The following is a 27,044-nucleotide window of genomic DNA, read 5'->3' on the forward strand; positions in this document are numbered from 1 at the left end:
GTAAACCAGTGCCTTGGTTTATTTTGTTATCATCTTGCCGCACTTGAAAACAATAATAATCCTGTGTTTTGTTTGTTGTTTTTTTTGTGTAAGCTGCTTGCTCTATCAGCATTTGCCTCTGGGCAGATTTTCCTGTGTCCTTGGCTCAGAGGCAGTGCGTTTCAGACACGGGGGAGAATCCAGAAGAATACCTGTGCGACAGCCAACTCCCAATCAGCCAGCAATGGCCCATATCAGTGGAAGAGAGGTCAGATTCCTGCCTGCTAATTGCAGTCCCATCTGTGCTGTTGACTATAAACCTACCAGACTAAAATGATTGCAGATTTACAGCTCAGGATTTTCAGATCCTGGCACATCCCTAAAACAGACTCTACACCAAGGTCTGCATTTTACACAAAACTGTGTAGAAGTATCAGTGTAGGCAGATTTATAACTGTGACTGGAGTGGACATTCCACTCTGGCAAAAGCATTTCATTAAATAAAAATCCTTCTGCTTTAGGCATACTGGCTGGTTCAGAAGAAGTGACATAATGATTTGTCGGCAGAAATGGTGTACATACATCATTCTAAATTAATCTGTTTTTTTCTTAAATAGCTACACTTAGGTAAAATGTTTGCTTTACTGAAAAACAAGCAGAAGCAATTATGCCACTGCTGTAGGTCCTTTGAAAGCAAAACATGTTATATGAAATGAAAAGATCTACTAAAAGTGTGTTTGGCAAAAATACGGTATTTTATCAACTATGTGACAGAGATGTAAAATGATTATGCCCTTTATTACTGTGTTTGGATATCTATTTTAAAAATATCAAGTATAGCAGGAGTACTCACATGCCACAGGCTCTGGTGCTTCATCATTGATGCATGTGCAAAACTTTACCGGTATGAATAATTGCAGTGAAGTCAAGAGGGCTGTTGACAGAATTATTTACATGTTTAAGTGTTTGTAGCCTAAGGAAATACTGAGAAAAAAACAGTTTAAGTTTGAAAATACTTGTGTAGTCAACTGGAGCAAAACCTTTGTAACCACAACACTTAACTACTTAGAAATATTTTGCATCAAATATTGTATTAACCACTTTGTGCAAGTAACCTGAAAGAAAACCTTGATGCTTCAAAGTGTTATTGTTTGCTGGAGAAGATGCTTTTGCTCTTTGTAGGGAATCAAAATGCAGCATTGCTATAGTAGGAATTTTGTTCCTGGAAATATTTTTTCAGTGGAGAAGTAAACTCAGTTTTTACATGTTATTAAGGATAGCTTAGAGATGATGGTGACAATTTTTTATCATCATTACCTTTCTTCCCTTTCTGCTGGGGAGAAGAGAAATGATAATATATTCATTTCCTAGGGTTATTTTAGAGCTTTCCTAGTACTGTTATAATAGCAGCTGTTTCTTGAACTTGTTTGACTTGATTAGAGGACAAAGTGATATTTATAAGCGTTGCTTGCATTCTGCTAGGTGTCTTCTGTTGAGACACTATGGGACTGGCCCTGGACTAATGCTGACCAGTCAAAAGAGCAGGAAATGGGAGCAGGAAATGGGAGCTTCCTGCAAGAAAAGGGAGTGAAAAATTTAACTACTTTTTTATTTTTTGATTTATTTTGACCCAGGTCAATTTGGAGATGACTGTAAATGTTCCTAAAGTCGGTCGCTATGTTCTGGTTTTTGAATATGCCAACAAAGAGGATCAGATATACACTGCAGAGGTAACAATACATAGCCCTGGACCTGTCACTGAAGGCAGAGTGAGAATATACAGTTGTAAATACAGGTAAGAATTTCTGAAGTAACCACTAAATGATTAAATAAGTATTTGCAATATAATTATACCTTTTATAAATTAGGATCCATTTTACCATGTAGATTGTTCAGATTCTAGGGTGATTTAAAAGCAAGTGCAGGCTTCTCTGGATTTCATACAGATTTTTAATTCTCTTTGTGCAATCAGCTCATTAAATATTGCTACTGCTTAAGTGAATTGTTTTCCTATACAAAGAGTTACTTTTTAATATACATTCTTAAATCCTTATAAACTATTAATCTCCAAGTCCAGTGGAAGAGCATTGCTGTTGGCTACAGATCCCTGCACTGCTTTTCTTTAGTTGAAAGTGTGTGCAAGGGGTTTGGCTATAAAAAATGTGGCAGCCAGTTTTACAAGAGCATTCCCAGCGTTTCTAACAAGATTTGCTGAAGCAGAAGTATAAAGGTCTCTGAAATTCTGTGTAGTCATCCTCTGGCTGTTAGGCTGTAGGCAAGGTCTTCAGTAAAATGCTTCTTTATCCTTGTTGACTGATGAGGTTACTGCAGATGTTTCTGCACAAGAGATTTTGCCTGTCCTGAGTGAGATTGTCTTTAACACTTGAGCACTCAGCTTATTTTGAGCCCTTGGGAGAGCCTACCCCATGCCAGGGAGCTACAGACATGCATCCCCCATGAGCCAAGTGTTTGGCAGAATGGAGGCTTAGGGATATTCAGGATGAAATTGCTCAGTAAGAAAAACCATTTTCATCAGCATGTTTGTGATACAGAGCAGAGCCATGTGGAGCAGTGACCTTGTCAGGTTATTGCTGGGGAAAGCTCTTACTTTACCCTGTTATGTAACACTTTGAGCCCCAAACTTCTTGCTATAAATCCTCCATTTCATTGGGTTTTTTGGTGGATTTTGCCCCCAAATACATTTTATGGGCTGATTTCAAACATACTTGTTTGTTTATGTGACCCATTAAAAACATGCTCATGAAAATACAAGGAAAGCCCTTGCTGCTTTAATGTAGCAATGCAGCAAATCCCTCCTGCAGACATTCTGCATGAACTGAATGGTCCCATTTTGAGTGAGGTGCTGTGTCATCTTTCCCAAACAGGAAGGTACAAGTCTCCTCTGATAAAAAATAAATCAGGCAATGACATAGTGAGGTACATGTAGATAACAGTACCTTGTAGAATCCGTAAAATATTGTGCCAGACTTTCTTACAGCTCTGTGAGCTTGGTTATTCCAAATAAAACATGGTAAGAGAATAAAACACTACAAGCTTTCAGCAAATCATGAGTAAGGGACCTATATTTCTCTAGTTTTACATGTCCTTAGCCCTGAGATGACCTTTTTCCTGATCTGTGCTTTAAGCAAGAGTGAAACTTCCACGTTTTCTGGTTTGTACAGGAGGCAAACCTGTTTTTTCACTTGCATTTAGGAGTATCTCAGCATACAGAATAGCTTCCTAAAATCAGGCCTTGCCCAGCTGCCACTGTGTGGGCAAGAGCTGCTGATTCACATGGCAGTAGTGGAAAGGAGGAACTGGTGTGTGCTGGCACCTCACGGAGCACGGCCCAGGCAGAAGAATATTAGTTACATATCATGTTACACAGCGTGGAAACCTCTGCAGATAGCATCTATGTCTGTCCACATCCTACTCAAGCCAGTAGCTCAAATGGGTGTTTGAGCTGAGATCTGGAGGCTTCAGCTGCAAACCACCCAGGATAAGCAGTGTTTTGTACATGGTAGATCCTGTGTCTCACTGGCAAGGACAGTGCATGTTCCACAGTGGCCACAGGCAGGTTAGTTATCATCCAGCAGGAGGGCTAGGTGCTGTGGCTAGCCAGCAGCCAGGCAGTGAGGCTAGGTGACAGCCTAAACAACGTGGCAATGCCAGCAGGCTCATCCTTAATCCTGCTTTCTGTCTCAGTTTCCTTTGTCGCAGCGTTGTAGTTGATGACAGGAATCGCATTGCAGCCTACGACCTTCTAGCAGACACAAAGTTACATCTTAAGGCATCATCCATTAATTTTCTTCTGGTAAGTTGACGTTTTCTTTTCCCCTTTGTAATAGTTATTTCCCCAATTGGGTAAACAAAGATATTTGTCTCCCTATGTTCACATTCTGTAAGGTAATGTGTGAAATTATGTATATTAGATGCTTGAATAGACACGCTTCAAATATACCCAGAGAATGCTGAGGCAAAACTTGTCAGTTTCAAAGACAAACAGAAGTTTGCCTTTATTGGTAACGTTTTTTCCAGCTTTCTTGTGCTTTCTTTTAGTTCCCCTTTCTCTTCTGCAAGTAAACTTTAAATGAAAAATATTCTGGTAGCTTTTATACCTAATTTTTTATTTTCTTTTTTTATCTTCCGTTTTTCTAAATCCTCAAAACCCATGTAGGAGTTTCCTGTGTCTCTTACAAAATTCAGGTAATAAATGCATTTATTTCCGGTAATAAATGCATTCATTAGTCATATATAGCTTTTAGATATTTTAGATATCTAGGCTTTTAGATATTTTAAATAAAAAGCCTTCACTGACCTCTTTTGGCCACACCAGGAATATACTTTACTGGAGACTGAATTTTCTTATGTGTTGTTTGTGGTTTCTATTTTAGAAACACAGAGTTTGTTAAAATCTAGAGTTCAAACCCAGCCAGTAAGAACTATTAGGACTAACAGCTGATACATACTTTCTTCATTTCATGAGTCAGTGTGAACTAATACCTTTTACATTGTCTGTTAGCTCTGTTTAGCAATTGCTGTGTTAACAAGATCCAGTCTTCACAATCTTTAATTGTAGAGGCTACACTTAGCAAAGGATGGAAAAGGGGAAAAGAAGGGCTTCTGGTATATAGACACTAATCATTAAGTCGGTGATAGCAGTTCTGGGGTTAACGATCTGGGTATGGTCCCTTCATGCAGACCAGAGAGGCAAATGGGAGTCACCTCCAGAGCTGGAGACATCTGGTTTAAATAAAGGAGAAATGGGGTTGTTGAGGCTATCTGTCAAAAGAGGCTCTTACAACTTGATAGTCTTTATCTCATAGTGATACAGACAAGCTGTCTAAACCCAGACTGTACTTAGCACTAACTTTTTAGCCACTCAAGAAGTGCTGTTCAAAGGTTCAGAATGTACCCTTGTTCTGCTGCAATGGCCTGGAGCCCTGTGGGTTGTTACATGCAGGACAGGCCAAGTGTTGGCTGCCCAGGAAAAGGGATTTTTAGCACTCTGCCTTACAAAGGTTTTTGTTTTTTCCCTGCTTTTAAAACACAGGCTGAACCCCCTTAGGAGTTGCTTCCAAACTAAATCACTTTGCATAATAATGAATTTTCCTTCAGCAATTTTTACTTACATTACTACTTGGTGCTAGCTGTCTTACTGCTTATTGGACATCGTCATCTCCTTTTCAAGTAGTTCATGGATAAGTTCTGTAACTTGTGCATATGTATTTTCCTATGTATTTTATTAGTGCATACTCTTGTGTCTACCCACAAGCCTTCCCTTATGTCCTTACCACCATGGGTACAGCAGAACTACCACAGATTCATTTGATCATGTCTACTTCTAGTTAAAATAAAAGATCCCACATGACGTCTTGCTTCTTTTGAAATGAGTTCTGAATCCTGGGAGAGAAATCCTGGTATCACTGAAACTCATTCCCATGGCCTTTGCACGACCAAGTGTTTGTATTTGAGAAAGTCTGGGAATTCCCCCAGGGTCCAAAAGTCTGTGACACGACAGATGAGGGCTTTTCCCTCCTACCTCTCTACATTCCTTGCCTTGCTTCTCAGCCTTTGGGCTGGTCTTCTGCCTTTCACTTTACCACACATATACTTATGGTTTAGTTATTTCACTTCTGAACAGCAAGTATTCCCTTGACTAGGACAGAAGAATGCTATTTAACCCTAGGGCATTGAGGTACAAGGAGGTAAAGGGATCCAAAATCTTGTGGGAGGTCCATGACAGAGCATGGCTTTGGGCTCATATCTCCCTATGCTCAAATTAGGCTTCATCCTTCCTGTTCAGGCCTGGCCCTGTTATTTATGATATTAATTGTTAATTGTGCCTTGTGCTTATTTTTCAGCATAAGGTTTGCATTATATCAGCTGAAGAATTTTCTCCAGAATACGTGGATCCTAAAGTACAGTGCATAGCTGCTTACAGGAGTACCAGTGATGGAAGGTAACTTGCTTGGTTTTATCCTTCCTATTATCTGAGGACAACCTTGAAAGGTAGAATAAATGGTGTTTTAATTCTTTTGAGTGAAGCTTTCCTCAGTGACTCACAGGTGGTTTGTAGGCCACTTTTGCAAAGTAGTCTTTGTAAAGAAGCTGAAGTGTTAGTGTTAATCTAGACAGTCTTTGCACAGGATGTTTTTAATAACTGCCTCTTCCTGGCCCGTCTGAACTACCCAGTGCTGATGTGTGAGAAAACACACATCTTTCACACTCCATCCAGTATGACAGGTGTCCAAGCTGGAGAATCATTCCTGCTTTGGTGGCCTGAAATGCTTACTGTGCCATCTGGAGTTTTCTTCTGCATGTTACTGCTTCAGCTGTCCCAAAATGGTGTTAATTTTTCATTAGGTGTGGGAAGTGACTGCCCTTTCGGGCACAAATCCACCAGCTAAACTTGGCAGCATCAAATTACTCAACATACAAACCCCCACCTCACAAACAAGCCATTCCCTTGTCTGTCTCGTCGTGGGGCCCTTAGGGTAGGTGTGCCCTCATCTTTCACCTCACACAGCAATGCCAGCTGATCCTTCTTCTCCATCATACTTTATAGGACCAGTAATTAGGGGATGCATATACTGCTTGGCTGATCCAGGCTGATCTCTTGCTGTGAAGATCTGAACCTGAACCTTGACTTCCCAAGTGGTCAGGTTTGGGTTCTGCAGAGCATCTGCTCTGTCCTGTTGATGCTCTTCCCCTCTCCATCTTTTGTTCTTTGGGACAGAGAGGAACTGTCACTGCGGCTCCCAAATTAGGGACCTCCACATTTCAGCCTGTTGCACTCCCCAGGATGTGCCTCGTGATGCCTACTCCTAAGGCTTTATTCCTACTTATCTAGCAGTGGGAAGGACCTCAAAGTAAAAGTAAATGTCATTTGCAGGACTTAAGAGGCAAAATGAGTTGGTGATTTGGTCTAATAGTTTTCCAGATGGTAGCTTCTAATACAGGGGTTGAATTGAAATAGAAAGCAGAAAAATCTGGATAGTAAATTGGATAAAAACATGTGACTGTGCTTGGCTTCCAAGCATGCATAGCATTGAATCACAGCTTTAATTCGCCTGCTCAGAGTGTTAGCACTGACAGCAGCTTTCTAAGACTGAAGATACTTGTCCTGTCACCTAAGTTATTTTGCAAATACAGGCATTTATATTCTGAGTAAAACAAGGGAAAGAGGATGGGTGAAAAACATGATTCAAAATAAAACTAATGTAGAAACTTATACATTTTATTTTGGTTTTGTGTTGGGTATGTTTTAAAACTCTTGTTATATTTGCATCATTTTAGCACTCTGCCTTGTAGCTCATAAAGGTTTCGGTTTTTTCCCTGCTTTTAATACACAGGCTGAACCCCCTTAGGAGCTTAGGTTTATGTTTTTTTGTTGTTATCTGGTGTCATTTTTGCTTTCCTGAAAGTGTTTAAGTTCATCAAGTTGAAAAATGCAAAGGCTTGGCTCAGTTTAACAGTATTATAAGTGGATGCTGCAAATGATTTCCCGTACAGGTCTGGCAAATACATCTCAGTTCTGGCCCTGAAACATAATTCCCATTCCAGTTCTGGGCCTGTCTGGAGCAAAGATTAATCATTGTCTGTTGAGTACTTTCAAGAAGTGAACAAATACAACCAGAAAACCCCCAAAAATATTTTATCGTGCAGTCTTGGAAAATTCTTCTCTCAATCCCAGAATTAAATATGCCAAGGAAGAAATAGTTAAACACCGCAGTGAATGAATAAGGATGCTTTCAAGGAGTACTGTTATTTATTTTGGCTCCAATTCTACAAATATTTGAGAATATACTTAACTTCTAAGTACTTAAGTTGTCCCATTGACTTCAGTGGGAAAACTTCCATGTTTAAGGGTTACACCTATGTAAATATTTGTAGAAATGAGAATTCAATATTAGTACAGATTCTGGTGAATGTAACTAACTGGATTGCCTAAAATATATTTAATTTTTAACACTCCTGATTCTCTTACATTTCCTGTTCCTTAGCAAATTCTTTCCACTGAAACTTAAAGTTACGGAAATTTTGTGTGAATAAAATCAGGTAATACATTAAAAGCGCACACACTTTCCCCTTTATAAGTTAAATCCGTACCTCTTTTTCTCATTTACTTTATGATCATTTGCCAAGAATCCAAACAGGTACAGGGGTTATTATTGCATTATCAATTGCAATACAGTCTGATACATTGGCTTTTCTAATTCAGCCGCTTTTCCTGTTATGATTAGAACTTTCTCCTGGCCCCAAGGGTAATTACTATGGTTCTGTGTTTAGTGCAGCATGCATTCCCTCCATTTTTGAAACTCCACCAGCAGCTTTGGTTTTGGATGCATTCAAAGATGGGAAGATTTCCGAAGTACAGGAGAATATACTCCATGATCCACTGAGTGCCACTTTACCTGCTGATTCAGTTCATGGAGTCACCTTGACACCATTACAGGTATCTCGTATTTTGAAAACTTTGCTTCACAAGTGACAGAGAATGTTCTCAGTAAAGTTAAATAGATGAAACACTGTAAGAGAATCAAAACTGGATGATGTGATACCATGAAAATGTTGCAAACTGAGTAAGCCACAGACACAATATAAAGAAAGGGAAAAAAAAACCCAAACAGCAGCTTCTTTTGGAGCTACACAGCAGTCTCACAGACTGCAGAAGAATGTTAAATGTGCTTGGCAGGCAAACAGAGCATGCAGTTGTAATGCTATGTTCCTTGAAGAAATGTAACTTGCTGAGAGATGCTAAGCCCCCTCGCTTTCACTGCAGGTAGGGGGTACTTAGCACAGCTGATAAGCCCAAGAATGTTTCACAAAACAAATATAATCTGTGATTCCGTGATTTAATACCAGAGCTGTTCTTGTTTCTCCAGAACCAGATCACCCTGAGTGGCAGAGTGCCCCACTTGGGCAGATATGTATTTGTGGTACATTTCTATCAGCTGGCACACCCGGTGTTCCCTGTGCAAGTCCGTGTGAATGCAGGACATGTGTGGTCAGGTAGGCATCTGCATTTGATCTAACCCCTTTCCCTTTTCAGCATTTTGGGAAATGGAGCTGTGTTGGGTTGGCTCTGGATGGACACCAGGTGCCCACCGAAGCCGCTGTGTCACTCCCCTCAGCTGGACAGGGGAGAGCCAATATAACAAATGGCTTGTGGGAGGAGATAAGGACATGGAGAGATCACTCACCAATTACCAACGTGGGCCAAACAGACCTGACTTGGGGAAATTAGCTTAATTTGCTACCAGTCAAATCAGAGCAGGGTAATGAGAGCTAAAGCCAAATATTCAAACGCTTTCCTTCCACCTTTCCCTTTTTCCTGGGCTCAGCTTTACTCCCAGATTTCTTCAACTTCTCCCATGGGTGGCACATGGGGATGGAGAATATGGGCTGTACTCAGTTCATCACAGGTTGCCTCTGTTCCTTCCTCCTCAGCAGGGGACTGCTCACACTCTTCCCATGCTTTAGTATGGGATCCCTCATATGGGAGACAGTCCTCCACCAGCTTCTCCAACATGAGTCATTCTCCTGGGCTGCAGTTCTTCACTAACTGCTCCAGTGTGGGTCCCTTCCATGAGGTCATGAGGCCTGCCAGGAGCCTGCTCCAGTGTGGGCTTCCCAGAGATTCACAGACCCCTTTGGGCATCCACCTGTTCTTGCGTGGGTCTCCTCCACAGGCTGCAGGTGGATCTCTGCTCCAGCACCTGGAGCACCTCGTCCTTCTCCTTCTTCACTGATCTTGGTGACTGCAGAGTTGTTTCTCTCACGTCTTCTCACTCCTCTCTCTCTGGCTGTAGCTGCTCTTGAGACAGGTTTTTTTCACCTTTCTTAAATATGTTATTCCAGAGGCACTACCATGGTCAGACCTGGCCTTGGCCAGTGTTGGATCTGTCTTGGAGCCAACTGGCAGTGGCTCTGTTGGACATGGGAGAAGCTGTCAGAAGCTTCATAGAACCCACCCCTCCAGTAGCCCCCTGCAACCAAACCTTTTCACATAAACCCACTATATTTTTTCTTCTAGGTACTTTCAATGCTTCATTCTGCCCTCATACTTCTGGCTGTCGGGTTCAGGTGATTGCAGAAAACCAAATTGAGCTTGACATTTCTGAACCCAGAGTCTCTGTTACAGTGATGATACCGGAAGGAAGAACGCTGGTTCTGGTACGTGTATTACATAAATGTGCTTGAAAATGTTATTCTCTGTTTCACCCTTCATTCAGAGATAGATGCAAAGATGAAAGCCAAAAAGGATAAATTTTTTAATGTTGTGTTTCAGATTAGGATCTTTTGCACTGCTTTTGGTTTTATTTTAAATTTTTAAGATACTCTGCACTGTTTTTATTGTACACTGCTTGTAGCACCACAACTTTGAGTGGCACATGCAAAGTTTATTTTCCTATTTTTTCGTTAAAATCTTACAGGTTTTGAAAAAATCCAGAATGTATAATGAAGCAACATTTAAATATGTAAATGCCTTAGCTTATGTCTTTTCATTTTTCTCTGAAATGTACAACTTAGCTTTCTTATTGTTTTAAGGAAAATATCTTAGTTGTTCCAGCAGACACCTACAGTTACAAAATTCTTGACAAAAAGACAGTGGACAAGTCATTTGATTTTATCAGCCAATGTGGAGGAAACAGTTTTTATCTTGAGTAAGCATCACTTTCTGAAAAACTGAACATTGACAATAAACTGGGAATAATCTTACTTTTACTCTGTATTAAAGAGCTGTCTTAAATCCCTATAATTATGCTACAATAAAATGCTTTTCATGGCTTATGCTGGCCCATTAAATTTCCATGAGTCATTTTTCCATGACTTCCTATTGCAAATGCAATGTAAAGGTAGAGCTCTATTGCTCACAGTACAAAAGAGGAAAATCTGTGTCATCTTCCTGTCTTTGGTATTTCCATCTTTGGTATTTGGATTTTGCTTGGCATGTCTGAACTGATACAACTAATATGCATGCACTTGCTATGAAAACAATCTCTTACCTGCATGTTCAAAGCCATTCACTCCTAATTTACTTAAAGTCTATCCTTGCATGTGTGCTGATGCCATCCTTACGTCAAACTGTTTGAAAGACAGAACCCTAATTTACTGAACCACTGCAAAGCACTCTCACAACAATTCCTGAGTGCCAGCACTTACATGATTTATATTTCAATTTAAATAGCCCAGAACGATCATCAGCCTTCTGTAAGGACTCTGTAAGGTCACTGGTGGCTTTTTACAACAACGGAGCCCTGCCATGTGATTGCCACAGCGCAGGTGCCACGAGCCCTACGTGCAGCCCCCTGGGAGGGCAGTGTGTGTGCAGACCCAACGTCATCGGTCGCCGGTGCAGCCGATGCCAGACTGGCTACTATGGATTCCCATTTTGCAAGTGTAAGTACATCCTTGCACTCCTTCAGCTCCTGACCCAACCACCTAGTTAATCATCTGCATTTGCTGCAGATGTTCTGCAGCCTGACTTTTCTCTGTAGAGCCTGATCCTGTGAGAGGCTGGTCAAGCCGTTTTAACTTCACCATAGCATAGCTTTCGGTTTAAGGCAGAAGAAATCCCATTCCCCTAAAGCACACCTAGTTCATGATGTGCCTTTGCATGTGTTGTCTGATCAGGTATAGTAGGCTTTCAGCTAAACTGGTTAAAATCCATATTGCCACTACTTCAGTGAAATGGATTTTTTCTGCACTGACTGCTGAATAGTTTCCAATTTGTTAATGTTTAAACCCGTTTTACACCTTCAAGTTTTTCCATAGATAATCAGAGACACAGCATTCCTAATTCGTAATATTCTGATGTTAATAGTACCAACAGATCTGTAGATTTCACCAACAATCTTCAGCTGCCTTCCTAGATACTATACTTGATGTTTATAAACACCGCTTTGCAAAAGTGGTGCCCTTGACGCCAAAACTACTTTTTTAATCCTTGTCAGTTTTAGCAAGGGATAAACAATGTCTGTGGTGAAGTTAAGCAACCAATCCGTGGAAAAGAGCCAAGCACTAAACCTGCTCTTTGAAACTATTTTTGCAGTCAGATAGTTGGTTTCTATGACCCTGAACTTTAAACTAGTGAGAGAAAATAGTCATGTCTTCTATACATAAAGGTTGTGTATATTTGTTGCATATTCAATAAGAGTTGATTGTTGTAAGATGAGATGTGAATTATTTGTAGAACAATTTCTTTGATCTAGTATGCAACTGCGGGCAGCGTCTTTGTGATGACATGACTGGTAAATGCATTTGCCCTCCACGAACTGTGAAGCCAAAATGTGAAGTGTGTGAGAAATATTACTTTGGCTATCATCCCCTTGCTGGCTGCAAGAGCTGTAACTGCTCAGAAAAAGGAGTTGTTGATGTGGCAAGCCCAGAATGTGATAAAACCAGTGGGCAATGCAAGTAAGTTTGGGTTATGTGCGTTATAAACAATGCATGAAGAATTTGCTTCAAAGCTCTTTTCAGGTGTTTGGAGAGGGTATGGGAAATTTAGGGCATTCAGTCTTCATTGTGAGCAAAGTGGATTTTATCCATTGTGAACAGTTGCAAACTAACCCAAGCTTTGTGGACGACTGAGTTCCCTGTAATTATTCATATGCTCGCAATTCCCCATTTTTCTGTTAGCAGGTGCTTGCCTTGAGTAATGCACAGGCATATTTTCCAGCTGTAAATTTTCTTCCAGCTCTGCTTACCTGTATTCAACATCCATATTTTACACCTTGGTCTACAGAGAGAGTAGTTCTGCACTGCAAGCACTGAACAGCTGTAGAAGTCTAATTCTATTGTGAGCATTTTTATCCTTCAAAGTCAAATCCATTCCTAGTCAGTTCTATGGCCATTTAAAATGTCACACTATGCAAAATCTGAGAACAATACTAATTTGCTGCTTTTTCTCTGTGGAAATCATAAAGTTGTGTCATAGCCATGCAATCCCTTCAAATATCCACCTGCCTGTTGTTTTATTTTCCCTTCCTTGCTCCATTCCTGCCTGCCTTACTGACTCTCCTCTGTGTTTGTTGATAAAGATGCAAACCGGGAATAAAAGGACGTCGGTGTGATCAGTGTGCTCCTGGAAGTTATGGTTTCCCTAACTGTGTGCCATGTAGCTGTAACAGAGATGGAACAGAACCAGGTGTTTGCGATCCCCAGACAGGAATTTGTCTGTGCAAGGTCAGATAAATCAAATTACTTCTGCATTCACAAGCATTGTTTGCATGTCAGTGACTATTTCATATATAATGGGATGAATAAAGTGAGTTTATAATTTAAGTTTTCAGTAAAAATTAAATGCAGCTGTACAAAGCCATCACACTTTGCAGTATGTGTATGGATTATCATGATAGCATTAAATACCATTTTTAATGGCTTCAGTATCTGTCAGTTGTACAGGTGGTCTTAGGTTTTGCAGGATGTTAGAGAGCTGCAGAGTAGATGTCCACTGATTCACTGAAGCAGTCTGTATCCTGCACATAATCCGCTTTATCCATCTGTATCTTGCCTTTTGGATGTTAACCAAGTCCCATGCTTTTTTTAGCCATATTATGTCGGTTGACATTTTACCACATCATTATAGCTACGAAATCTTCTTTTGTTCTGATCTGCATAATTAAATGTGATAAATTTGAATTTTCACAAGTGACCTTTTATATTGTGGGTTTGCAAAAGCCAGCAGGAAGGTTTTGGCGAGGAAGTTACCAGCTGTCTCTGACTAATATTTATTACTCAGTGGCTCACATTATAAACTGGAAAGACAGCTCATAAGATAGCCTCCAAGTCAGTTTTATTTGCATTTGGAATACAGTCTATCCAGACAATCACACATTTGTTTCTATACATTTAAATAAACATTCTTTCATAAGGTTTGTTTCATGTGCAGGAAGTTTTGGGGACCTCAGCAAAGCAAAAAGAAAAGCACTGAATTTTCTTTGAACTCTGCCTTAACAGGAAAATGTTGAAGGTGCAGCATGTGACACTTGCCGACCAGGATCTTTTTATCTGGATGTTTCCAACCCCAGGGGATGCACACCTTGCTTTTGTTTTGGGGCAACCAGCAACTGTCGCAGCACGGATCGTCGTAGAACCAAGGTGTACCAAAGATTTTTTTTCTTCTCTATCATGAACTTACACTTGTTCCATTAAGGAAATTCCAGATTTCTTCCAGAGTTGAAAATATATTTTATTAGTTTCTAAGGATGAGAAATATTCTCCAAGCAATTCTCCGGGTGAAGATTTAGTGCAGCCTTCTTAAGATTAGGTGTAGTCTGAAAGTGCCATTCAGCAGAAATGGCCCTTTTCACCTGTTTGTTAACAAGTCACTAGTTGGACTGAAGTTGAGTGGGCCTTTATCTCGCTAGCTTTATCTTCAAACTCTGTGTCAGTGATCTCCTTCAAGATGCTTTGATAAGCACATATCATTTTACATGTCTATGTTATAGATGCATTCTTAAGAATTGTGACAGATTCTACAGAGATTGTAAAAATTGTCTTTCTTCCCTCCCTATAAGAGACATGACATCAAGTGTGATGATGATAAAGATTTTTAGTAGCATAAATGAACAGTAAAATGGCTGAAGACTGAAAAAAAGGTGAGAGAAGGGACAGGAAAAGAGAAGAGAGCTAGAATGGTGGATGAGGAGTTTAGTTAAGGTTTAGACATGGACTATATGCAATCCAGATTGTGCCCTTTACTGTTTACAAGCAAACGGTAAAAATGTGGCCTAAGTGAAATCAGTAGAAAACTTCCTCTAGGCATTACTTGTTCTCACCAAAAACTGTTTATGAGAACACGTCTTTTTGTTTTATTACCCTGGCCAGTCAAGGGCAACACACCAGAATCCAGAACTGTTCTGATACATACTCATTATGCTCTCTTTCCTCCAGCATGATGATAAATTAAAAGAGGCGTGATCTTTCATGAAACAGCAGCCATAGACATAAAATGTGCATTAAAGAGCCAGAATATTAGGCTACATTGCCTGTCACTCCAAAATGTCATGCCATGTCCCCTCCCTAACTGTTAACCTGATCCAAACTGTCTTTTAGGTTAGTGCCCTGGGTTTGATTTTGGAATGGAGTTAAAAAAGCATCTCCAAATTATATCCTTGGGTTTGTGTGCGCAATTCCTAGTCACCTCCAAAAGGCTATGTCTTCATGTGGGTGAAGATAGAATATAGTTTCCAGGTGACAAACCAAATGCCTGCATCCCAAGTAGCTCTGGCACATCTTTACATTTACACTCTCTTTGAGGTCCGTGCATTGTGTGAAGATTTACGCTGGCTGTGAAGGGATTGGATGTCATGGTCAGGGAATTACAGAGGCTAAACAATTTCTTCTCATTGCTTGGTGCTGGTAAAGCTTAATAAAGAATGAAACAAAGTTTTATTTCCTTTATGTATTTTTCATTAGTTTGTGGACATGAGGAACTGGCACTTGGAGGCAGTAGATGAAAATATTGAGATTCCAGTCACTTTCAATCCAGTCAGTAGTAGTGTGGTGGCTGATGTTCAAGAATTGCCTGCTTCTGTGCAGAATTTGTACTGGAAAGCACCACCATCCTACCTAGGAGAGAAGGTAAATGCCACCTAACTCATCTGTTTTAGTAACATGTAATCATTTTTTTGCCAACATTGATAAAGAGTCTCACTGTTTTTCTTAGATAAGTTTCTCTCTCTTCCCTTGTCTTTCTTACCTGTTATGCCAGGAACCACAACATTTTGCTTCCGAGTACAGTGTTGCAATCAACCAATAACACAGAATTAATTCATGTTGCTTGGTGCCAGAGAGGTCTTTATGTGAACAGCATGATCAAGAGCTCAATGGCTCAAATGGCTCAAGGAGCTGGTACCTTTAGCTGCTCTGAAACCCAGAACACAGGGGACTTGTCAATCCTTTGGATTCTCTAGAGTATGCCCTGGGCAGATTTCCAAAAGAGTAAAAGGTGATTATGTGCTCAGTGGCACACAAAAACCCGCAACCTTTTGCTTTTGATACATTGCTTGGGAAAAGCATCAACTGGTTTTCTACTCTTTGTGTTCTTTGGACTGCTTGCTGCTCTCTCGACTCATGCATAGGAGCAGTTTCCTGCTCATGGTTAATACCATCAGCATCTCAGCCTGAGAATCACACTGACCAGGGGACTTGGACGATGGTGACTTCCAGGCCCAGAGGCCCCCTCTTTGGAACTCTGACAGTGCCAGTACTTACCAGCCAGTTGCAGGACACACAGGCTTTTCAGATGCAATCCTGCTGAGACACAAGAGAAAATAAATGGTGTAGACACCAAGGCATGAAAGATAGTACAATTTTTTAAGTTTCTCCTAGTCCTCATTTTAAAGACTAGAGCAGTATTTTTCTTCCTGCTCTCCTATGTATCTCAGGTGAACAGCACATTTAGTTGGGGTGCTTTTTGTCAATGTTATAAAGGTTCTTGTTTCAGAGACTACAAATTATTTTTTGAAGAAATTTCATGTTAAAGCATATGTTATCACCTGCAGTGTTAAAACAAAGGTCCTTTTGTTGTTCCATAACAAGATATAAAGCAGGCAATAACCCTTTTTAAACACAGCTATTAAGATCAGTGCTATGAGTTTTATGTTGCATGTCTATCTACCTAGTCCTGCCACAACTTGCTTTCATTTACAGTGACAACACTGCAAATAAAATAGTTCTAATTTGGGTCCTGCTTTTGCTGTATGCTGTGTGTGAGTGTATATTTTAGCACAGGCAATACTGCAGTAATGAATGTCCCACCAAAATGCTATCTAGCTGTGAGTTTACAACTTCATAAATTTACCGATTATTCACGTTATTGTGTTTTTAAAATGTCAGGGTTTGGTCTGCTTCCAGTGATAGCATCTCTTTTGGAAAATATGAACAAGATCGCTTCAGCTATTTTTCATTATGATGAGGGTATAAATACTGTTTTCCATGATCTGAAACCTTTTAACTGGTTCCACTGGAACATTTATATTTAGTGGAGTGCATTTTCTTTCCTCTCTCTGTCTTTTGTTTACAAAGTTTAAAGGGAACCAAATGTAAGATGTATAGCAGTACAGAAACTAAGAGTAATTGAGAAATTCAAATCATGTTGTCCCCATTTTTTTTATGTTTTAACATTCTATTTAATAGACCACTCTTGACGTTAGAAAATAAATACATACAGAATACAGAGGTTAGTTTGTAACATCAATCTTGTCCTACAAAAAAAAAACCACATTGAAAAACAAGTAATTTAACAAAGCCTCTCAAATGGTGCAGTTCTGAAACATGTTAACAGGAAATCAACTCTAATTTGAATTTTCTTAAGTTTTTGTAAAAGAATTTATTTATACAGGGTGGTTTGATTGTGCTGGCAAACTATAACCAATGTTCCAAATGATGCTTTTGGAAATGCAGTTGGCTAAGGAGAATAGCATTAATTATGGACCTGTGATCCAAAGAACAAATTTAGTATTGAGATGTCAGTATTTTGTTTGTAATTCATCAGAGATATGGAAAGGGGAGATTGAAGGTGGTGCTTACCTGTAGAACAGCAGAACCTGACAAAGCAGTTCTTCCATGGCAAAACCAAGGGTAAGATGTAAGGGCAAATGCCAAGAGGTGCAAACCAAAATAGGATATCCATGGCAAAATGCCTGATTTCACTTAGTACCCACAAACCTTCCCTCAAGTCTCTTCTTGGAACAAAATCTAGGCTGTGCCTGGAGCTTCCTTTGCTCCCAGTGTTTTGTACTGAGTCACTCACACGGCACCCAGGGAAGTGCTGTGTTTGTTGGGTGGTTCAAACACACTTGCCTGTGTTTGTTCTGGGCAGCAGCCCTCTGTTGGGTTGGGTTTGAGGCTGCCTGTGGTCACCTCTAGTTGAGCCAAAAGAAGTGTGGTTTCAGCTCAGCCTGCAGCTACAGTCTACTTATAGCAGAGCCAATACCAGTAGAAATCCTGTCCTGAAAGTGGAGCAAACATTTCCTGATTGTGTTCATGTTTTTAGTAAGTTTAGAAAATGCTGGCCCCTGAAACCCACCGTTAAACATGCTTAGTCTGACTTCTTTTTATCCATGGCTATTTGTTAGGTTTACCACCACTTTCACTGTCAGTCTTATGTCTGCTCTTGATGCAAATCTGTTCTGTACAGTCAGGGGAAGACTGTTCATGTGGACATGTGATTTCTCCGTGACACAGGTGGTGTGAACCCAAGTATGAAAAAACCCCATGATGCAGGTAACCCTTCAGAGAACAGTATCTGCTCAAAAAGTTGTATCAGATACGCACAGTAAACAAAATAGAAAGTAATTTCTTACAAACAACAGTATTTTCATATTTATTCTAAAGAACAAAGAGCAAGTGTGAGTGCTGGAAGATGAGATAAACTGGAATACAAATTCATATTATTGTCAAGCAATAGTGCAGTAAAGTATCTCTGGTCTTGTGCATTTTGTTACAGCTTTCTTCATATGGTGGCTTCCTAAGTTACCAACTGAAATCTTTTGGCTTACCTAGTGAGGGCATGGTTCTTCTGGATAAGAAACCTGATATACGACTAACAGTAAGCTTTGAAATACTATTTTTACTTATAAGCAACACGAATACTATGATTTTTTATGTTACTTAACAACTATGGCTAATTTTGCTCTTATGGTGTACTTAACTATTAAAACAACTGGCTGTGTTTTTATAGAAGTGCTTTTGCTGCATTTTCCTCAAAGCCAGCAACACATCTGTTGCTGTTGCCAAAGTAACATATTGTTAAGCATAACTGATTTGAGCAAGTAAAAAGATAAAACAGGATTTTCTCTGTAGAATATGCCCGTGGAAAAAAAACCTAATTAATGCATTGCACACTTGTCAACAAGTATGGCCTCATCTCTGCAAAAGATGCCCTGGATTTCATGTGTAATTAATCTCATTTTCTGTGAGAATTTTCTTCGGCATAAAACTAAGCATAATTGTAGGGCTTCAAGGGACCGAAATAAAAAAGCAATTTAGGTTAACAGTTTTTTAATTTAACCACTTTAGGGCCAAAATTGAAATCCTTAACTGTTTGTTGAAATTCTCAAGGGGGAGTTTTGTTTCCTCAGACCGTCAGAAGTACTAATTCAATTTTCTAGGATTCTTACTGGGAAGCATACCTCATAAACTACTAGTAATACCCATAGTTGCTGGTGCACCAGGATGCAAAGGAGAGTGTTTCAAAATGCAAAACCACTTTTATTCTAAAGTAATAACTAATTCCTGTGAAAATTGGTCATCATTAATTTGATTCTCTTGGTGCTTTACTTGAAAACAATGTTGTTAATAGGCAAAAGCAGTGAAAACTTTGCTGGCACTAGACCACTTTCCTGAGAAAAAGGTACAGTTTTCCTAGTATTACTTAGTTTTAATCCCCCAAAGAAAAGGATTAGTGTGCTTCACCAAATTTTATTGCATCTGAACACTTTCCCATAACAAGCAGTGAAACAGCAATGTTATATCCTCTTTCTCACATAGGGCCATCAAATGGAAGTTGTTTACATGGATCCCAACAACCCACTGCCTGATCGCCAATATTATGGCCGAGTGCAGCTGGTTGAGGTAAGAACTGAAAAGGGAATGGCCTTCTCTTTTCTTCCCAGAGTCACATAGAAATACACACATACAGAATATGTGCTGAGATACCAAATACTTGGTAACAGTGATGAGTACAAACTTAAACACTGTAGACCTTAAATACAAAGAACATTTTTTATCTCTCTGTACTGCCACATTGAACCTGGGTTCTGGTTCATGACACCTAATTTTAGCACCTCTGAGTTAGGCATCTTGTCCAATACAGCCCTTAGCACTCCCTCCAGGGCCTGTGGAGTAATAGTGAATCAGTCCTCAATAGAAGGTGATTCATTGCAGCTGCAGACTGTACTTAATAGGGATGGAATGAATTGTTACCTGTTTTCCTTGGTGTCTAGGTACCTAGTTTAGAATGGGGTGCCCAACATTCAGATAGGTGAATTTAGCAGGGGTTGTTCCTACAGTAAATCTGTGCTCAGAAGGTCAATCTGGGTTATTTATTTCATATGCAGGCAAAAAAGATGTTTCTTCAAGCCAAATTCAGTTTTCAACAATGCTGTGTTTATTAGCAGCAAGAAAGCATGTGAAGGCAGCCCTGAAAGACTGGGTTTCTAGGACTTCACTTTCTGTTAAAAATAAAAGCATTTTCCTTCACCCTTTTATGGCTCAGTGGGTGATATCTAAAAGAGATTTGGATGACTGAAGAAGAACCTACAGGCTTCTTCACTTTTCAATACCTCAAAGCCATACTTACCTTGCACAGTAAAAGCTACATCCCTTTCTTTATGCTCATTATTCTTTTTTCCACCCATCCTGTGTCTATTCTCCTGGAGTGTCTTTCACCCCACACCAACTGGCACTAGACGAGTCTGTTCCATGGGTGCTTTCTCCCTTCTTCTGTCCTCTGGTCTCCTTTGAAGCTACTCTTTTTAAGACTGCAGCACTGTGCTCGTTTTGTACCGTCAATGTGCAGGGCAACTTCAGGCACGCCGGCAGCAGTACCCTGGTGTCCCGAGAAGAGCTGATGATGATCCTGTCGGCGCTGGATGGTTTGCACGTCCGGGCCCTTTACTTCACGGAGACCCAGCGCCTGACGCTGGGCGAGGTCGGGCTGGAGGAAGCCAGCAGCGAGGGCAGCGGCAGCGTGGCGCAGAGCGTGGAGATGTGCTCCTGCCCTCCGCAGTACGCCGGGGACTCGTGCCAGGTAGGAAACGTTCGCCTCCAGACTGTGCCAGTATCTTTTGCCTACAGCTATACATGCTGGGTTAGTTAGAGGAACAGGATGGTTATTAAAGTAATTAAATGTGCTCCTTGTAAGCCTGTGCAACTTCAATGGCTCAAGTGCTTTCACCATCTAAGAAGCACTGTAGGGTTATTCTACTCATGATTGCTTTTATGGAGCTGCGAATGTCATTTTGCATGTGTAAGGCACTGTAATGAGGAATTCTTCTGTGATGCCCTCTGAGAGGCTGAGTAATCTCTTAGTTTAATGGGTAGAAGGTCAGAATTTACTTACTCAAAGTCTGTGAGACCATACACAGTAGAGAAGATTCTCGGTGTTTCTTATTTTAGCAGGATCCAAGGGAAGTAGCCCGAATCCAGATAATTCAGGATACTACTTGTATAGAAAAACCTGTGAAATCTGAAATTAACATGCAAAAAATATTTGGAGATATGTTTATGAAAAGTAGTGTAGGCTGTGCAAAATAATACTATTAGATGAAAACTGGCAATACAGCAGTATATCCTGTCCCTGATGCAGTTCCTGTAGCTGTAATTCTTTTGGTTGTCACTTTGCTTAGCTTAGCGCTTGGCTGTTGCCATATGTAAGCACCCAGTGCAGCAGAATAAAGCACCAGAGAGATAAGCAGTGTACAAAGTGCACAAAGTATGAGGAATTACTCTCAGAGAATGGTTGAGCGTTACCATAAAGTAGCAATTGCTGTACTAACCTTGCAAAAGCTTTTTGAATTGAGAATGAATGAATAATATCTAGGCTGGAGCAGCTGCAGAGGGACTGAACAAAAATATGTATGGCTGGCTTACATTTCATGTGTGTATCCACTGCTCAGGACAGCTAATTCATCATCTGCAGAATAACCATTCTGGAAATATTTTTGATTATTTCACACTTCTGTTCCTCTGTGCCACACACAAATTGATGAGCACTGACTGAAAATTCTACTGCCATCCCATTGCTTTCAACATACTGCCTTGGTTAAACTAAGTTTAACAGGTTTTTTTTATGAAACCTGGTATATAATAAATAATATATATAATATATATAATATATATAATATAATAAATAAAAAGCCAAAGGAAGTGATCAAGACATTCACGGGGTAGTTCGTAAGCCCCGTATGTTTATGCAGCATTACTCAGGCAGTGATTTACTGCTGTAATCACCGAGCTCTGTCTGGCTGCCGTAGGTGGGGAGGAGGTGATGCCTGCCACACCCCGACTTAGGTATATATTGAGCTACAGGAACTGTGGGGTTACTTGTTAACCTCAGGAACAGTACTGTGTGCTGAGCGACTTGACTCACGCATAAAGTTTAAAGGTGGGGCCCATCACGGCACAGAACCTCATTAATCTGAGTCAGAAGCTGGAGAAGAAGGGGGCGTAATAAGAGAAGGAACGGTGAGCACCGAAGGGAGAGCAGCGAACGTTCACAGAGGAGCCAAAGTGAAATGATGGCCCAAGCACAGCGGCCAAGAAATGTAGGATGGCTGGTTGTCACTTTAGTGTCCCTTGGGTGTTGTTTAGCACAAGATATGCAGCAGAGGCTCTCCTATCCCCACCTTCAGGAGAGGAGCCAGTGGCAACAAGTTCAAATGGATTTTTATCCAAGAGAGGTAATTTGCTCATTTTTTCTTCCTCGCTTGCTTCCTTCTTTCACTTTGTTTTTAAATGAACTAATTTGGTAACAACTTATGCATTACTTTATATAGAAGTAATGAGAATATTAATCTAATGTCTCAAAGTACTTTACTAACGAAAGTGTGTACAAGAGGTTTCTTTTAAATTGCTGTTTACTTGAAAATAATGATCCTAAAAAGCACTTGAAAGTGCCTAGAGCTTTATCTTCATGTGGAATAAATTTATCATTTGTGTGGAATCACAAATGCTGCTTCAAAAACAAAGTGCCCACGTACTCCAAATGTATCATTTTAAAGACAGCATAAATAGAAAAACAGAAGGCTGTACAGATTTTTTTTCCAAATGCAATTAGATGTATTTTTAAAATTTGTGATTTATTTTTCTCTCCAAAAGGAGACTTTAAGCAAATAAAATTTAGATGCATTAGAGCATATATTTTACTTAGTCATGCTATTTAATGTATTTCAGGCCCTGATTTCTTCTGAAGCTGTGTATATTGGCTCCCTGTTATTCAGGGGAAATATTCACCCTTTAAAAAATGTATCTGAAAAACTTCAGCTAAATTTAGTCCTTGCTCACAGTGAAGTCAGTATGCAAAGCTGTTGATGGTATTAGTATTCTGCATACTTTTTTTTTTTCTTTCTATTATCCTACCTGTAGAGAAAAGGCAAAGGTGCCAGTAGCGATTGTTATTTCAACAGCAGTAACTCAGTATTCCATCTGGGATCTGCCGTGTGAAAGATGAATATTTTTTTCCCTCTGATAGTTCTGTCATTGAAAAACTCTGGTTCATCCTGCCTCTGCATAAATACTTATACCTCCAACCACTGGAATGTGATTTGTGACACCATCCCACAGACCCTTTGTTCTTCAGATTGGTCCCATCAGTCTTGGTGGTGTACTTACTATGAGAAAAGATTTATGGCTTTAGAGTTCAACTGTCTCCTGTTTTCTGCGTGTTGTTGGGGCCAGCCCCTGCCCGTGAGGCAGAGGCAAGGCATAGGTGCAGCTCACAAGAACATTGCTGGCGGCAGGAACCTGGGAGGTGCTGCCTTCGTGGGGAGCACAACTTTCTTCCTGCTTCTGTACAGCCTCTCATCTTCCTTGCACCACACCAGCTTAGTTCCTAGGGAAAAAGTGCTGCAGAATGGAAAGGATAGACTTATATCCAGTCATTTTTAGTGCGGTTGGTGCACCAGGAGTATGCCAGAAGGTGGGTGTGAATTTTTGATCTGTATGCAGGAGGGCTTCATGCCCAGGAGGAATTCCTTGTGCTTTCCCTGCCCATGCCAAGCAAGAACCTGGTTTTAACGTATTAGTTACTACCTCCCTGCTGTAAGCAAACAAACTTGATGTATCTTGCTTCATTCATAATGTCCCTCTGGTTCAGCTCCCTGTTTAAATCCAACTGTGATCTGACAGGCTGTGCTCCTGCTCCTGTACCCTCAATAGTTGGAACATTCTTCTCATGCTTCCTCGGGCTCCAGGGCAAGCCTGTACTTAGAAATGAGACCACTGTATGTTTTGTTACATCACCCAGCTGTGTCTAGGTGTGGCTTTAGCTCTTGGTAGACTAAACTGTGGAAGTCGTGATGAATGTATGTAAAAGGTATCCAGAATTATTTCCCAGGAATACACTGTAGTGAAATTAATATCAAGATATAACCACTAATTAGTAAGTGAGATTTCCAGATGTTCTTCTTTAGATTCACACTACAGTGTTCTCATACTCAAATATTTTTCTGTGGTTTAGAAATCATATTCTACACCTTTGTAGATAGACAGAGGAAATGTGTTTTGCTCTGAGGTTAGGGTCAATTTATTGATTGAATCATTACTACCAAAGTGTCTAAAGCACAGGGTTCAGATGAAATTTGTTCATCTTCATTCATTGCAATTTAATGCATTAAAAAACTTAAACAACATTATGAGCTTAGGAGAGCCTGGAGGGAAATGTACACCTTCACTACTCCTTGGAAATGGACAACGCTTTCAAAATACACTTTTGTCACATGTAAAACTTTCTACCAATGCTCACCAATTTTTTTCTTTCTGCTTGCTGTCCAGGAGTGCAGCATTGGATTTTATCGTGAGAATAAGGGATTATTTGCTGGACGCTGTGTGCCCTGCAGCTGCAATGGAAATTCAAATAGATGTCAAGATGGTACTGGAAAATGTATTGTAAGTAATTAGTGACATTCAATAAATTAATGGGAGGAAAAGGAGAAAAAAACCATACTGTGGTTGTTAAATTCCAAGCAACTAAGAATAATCCTGGTATGCCTCATTCATAACAATTTTACATTGTTAATGAGCATAATATGCATACACTTAAATGTACATTTAATGTAACTGTGGGTGATCGGAATAATTTGTGTCCTTGTCTTCGTTTTTTCTTTCCCCTGTAATTTTTGTTAGCTCCTGGTACAAAGAAGTCACCAAACATGTACATAAGGAAATGTTTGTAGTTATTTATAATAAATATGGGTCTTATCCTGGCATCTGCAGTCCTGAGCTTTTTACAAATATTTATATGATGCTGACAAACAGCACATTCATGCATAGCATAGTCTTTGCAGAATCTCTTGTTTAAATCAGCTTCAGTGCATCTCCACTAATCATAGTGTACAGCTAGGTGGGTTAAAAAATACTGACTTCAATAAGATGAAATAAAAGTAATAGAAGTTAGATTAATTAGAAAATTTCAGCTGTTTCAGATTTTGCTCCCTGGCACTCTCTATTAAACCCAAAGCAGCCCCATGGGAGTGGATCTGCCCTCAGTAATGGAAGTGTGACACTTGGCTGACTGTGCTTCTCCGGTTTATATCCATGATGCTTCTTTGAATAGTTTGTCTTGAAAAATTCCCCCTTAAAAACTTTTGACTAATTTTTCATGTGCTATGTAAACAAGAACGTTGCCAACATCTTTCATGGTCTGACTTTTCTGTTACTTCTTCCTTGTTCGCAGTGCATCCATTGTGCCTGCGGTGCATTCCTGTGCATTATGTCATCCTCCCCGACTTTGTTTCAACCAACCATGTTGCTTTAATGGAAACTATAAACCAATTCAGCACATTCTAGGAGATGACTTACAGGCTGCTGCTTCAGAGGGGCAGGACAGGCCGTGACAGGAAAGTGCTGCAGCACAGCAAGAAGGATCAGGAAGTTTCATTTCAGATTAGAATTATGAAAGCAAATTTTACTTTCACCTCATGAAGTATGTGATCTAGGTTTTCTTTATCCTGTCCTTCTCACAGCTGAATTAACTTTCAGATAGACAGAGCTAAATCAGCCCTTGGTCCAGGGACAAGATTTAGGGCAAGCAAAGTCATCCAGAATAATGTGGTGAAAAATGAAAGCCCTGAGGGCCTTTATTTCCATCATGAACCTCTGCCTAGCCAAGAGCAAGTCTGTCTCTAGAGGAGCCATGGGACAAAAACCTGACGTGGTGCAGAGAAGACAAGGAGGCTTCCCACTGCGGAGCCATCAAGTTCCACATCCAAATTGCAAAGCTTGTTCGCTTGGTTTCCTGCTCCTCACCTGGAGCCCCAGACACAAGTACCTACATTTGTCAGTGTCTCTCCAGCGACAGCCTCCAGAGGAGGCTTTGTGAGGGAGGCTAAGCCAGGCTGGCTCCTTCCCCTGTGGCAGCAGCACAGCCCTCCCTGGCTTAGGCAGTTGCTCTGCTGCTGCTGCATGCTGGTGGAAGGAGAGGAGTGCTCCCCTGGAAGCAGGGGACAGTGGAGGGCAGGAGGAGGTGGAGGAGGCTGGACCTGGTTCTCATGTGTGGGCAAAAGGCGTCTCTCTGCCATTAATCAGGCTTTGTGTCCTCATGGTCCCTGCCCTTCCCTCGCATTCCCTCAGCAGCAGCATGGTGCCAAGACTTGCTGATCCCATGGCATGTTGCTTCATGTCACACAGCCCCATGTGTTTGACGTAACCTCACTGGTTCTGCTGTGGCCCTAACACACTGTGCTCTGACCTCCTTGTACCATATGGGTGCATGTGGAGTCCGCTGGAAGTTTTCCTTTAGGGTTTGCCATACTTGATGGATTGGAGGTGCTGTGACTCCAGGGGTGTCTCTGACCCTGTAATACTTGAAGGAGGACCCATGAGGGAGTTGCTGCTCTGGCTTCATTGCACTGTGCCTAGGGAGCTCCATGAAGCTAGAGGAGCAGCATGGCACATTTAGAGTGGCTTATATGTGAAATAGCTGAAATTTTCTTTGCAATTACAGAATTGCTTCAGTTTCTATAGATAGAGTGAACAAAACAAAAAGGCAGGATATAAACTTGGGGGGTGGGAGGAGGTCACTCTAAGATGAACCCAACACATACATTTTAAATACATCTCTTTTACTCTTTCTGCAGTTGAATTTCTTATTCAGGGTTATAAAAATTGACAGTAGTTTTTCAGAAACAGTCTGAATTTTCCATTAGATTTTTGCAGGAACATATGCACCAGCTTTTGTAGAGGCCTCATTTTAAAATGGTTTCTTTTGCAAACATAGTGCCTTTGTGATACTTGGTGTCAAATGGCTCATGGGGCAACTGGAGCTTCTCCTGTTCTCTCCCAGAACCTCTTATCAGTGAGCCACAGATTTAATTCTTTAACCAAAAATGAAA

General features: G+C 40.5%; 1 protein-coding gene across 4 annotated transcripts in view; it reads left to right on the top strand.

The window, feature by feature from the left end:
* Positions 1-27,044, top strand: part of LAMA3 (laminin subunit alpha 3) — a 111,338-nt gene that overhangs the window by 51,049 nt on the left and 33,245 nt on the right. For all 4 annotated transcript variants that reach the window (XM_039548990.1, XM_039548992.1, XM_039548993.1 and 1 more), the window contains 17 exons: positions 94-247; positions 1,614-1,774; positions 3,685-3,793; positions 5,844-5,941; positions 8,272-8,437; positions 8,868-8,994; positions 10,019-10,158; positions 10,534-10,649; positions 11,174-11,385; positions 12,198-12,402; positions 13,026-13,170; positions 13,945-14,085; positions 15,406-15,570; positions 18,440-18,541; positions 19,483-19,566; positions 20,513-20,743; positions 24,487-24,600. In XM_039548990.1, the coding sequence (XP_039404924.1) occupies positions 94-247; positions 1,614-1,774; positions 3,685-3,793; positions 5,844-5,941; positions 8,272-8,437; positions 8,868-8,994; positions 10,019-10,158; positions 10,534-10,649; positions 11,174-11,385; positions 12,198-12,402; positions 13,026-13,170; positions 13,945-14,085; positions 15,406-15,570; positions 18,440-18,541; positions 19,483-19,566; positions 20,513-20,743; positions 24,487-24,600 (2,470 nt within the window). The remainder of the gene's footprint in view (positions 1-93; positions 248-1,613; positions 1,775-3,684; positions 3,794-5,843; positions 5,942-8,271; positions 8,438-8,867; positions 8,995-10,018; positions 10,159-10,533; positions 10,650-11,173; positions 11,386-12,197; positions 12,403-13,025; positions 13,171-13,944; positions 14,086-15,405; positions 15,571-18,439; positions 18,542-19,482; positions 19,567-20,512; positions 20,744-24,486; positions 24,601-27,044) is intronic.

Source organism: Corvus cornix, chromosome 2 (assembly GCF_000738735.6).
Source record: "Corvus cornix cornix isolate S_Up_H32 chromosome 2, ASM73873v5, whole genome shotgun sequence".
Classification (NCBI taxonomy): Eukaryota; Metazoa; Chordata; class Aves; order Passeriformes; family Corvidae; genus Corvus; species Corvus cornix.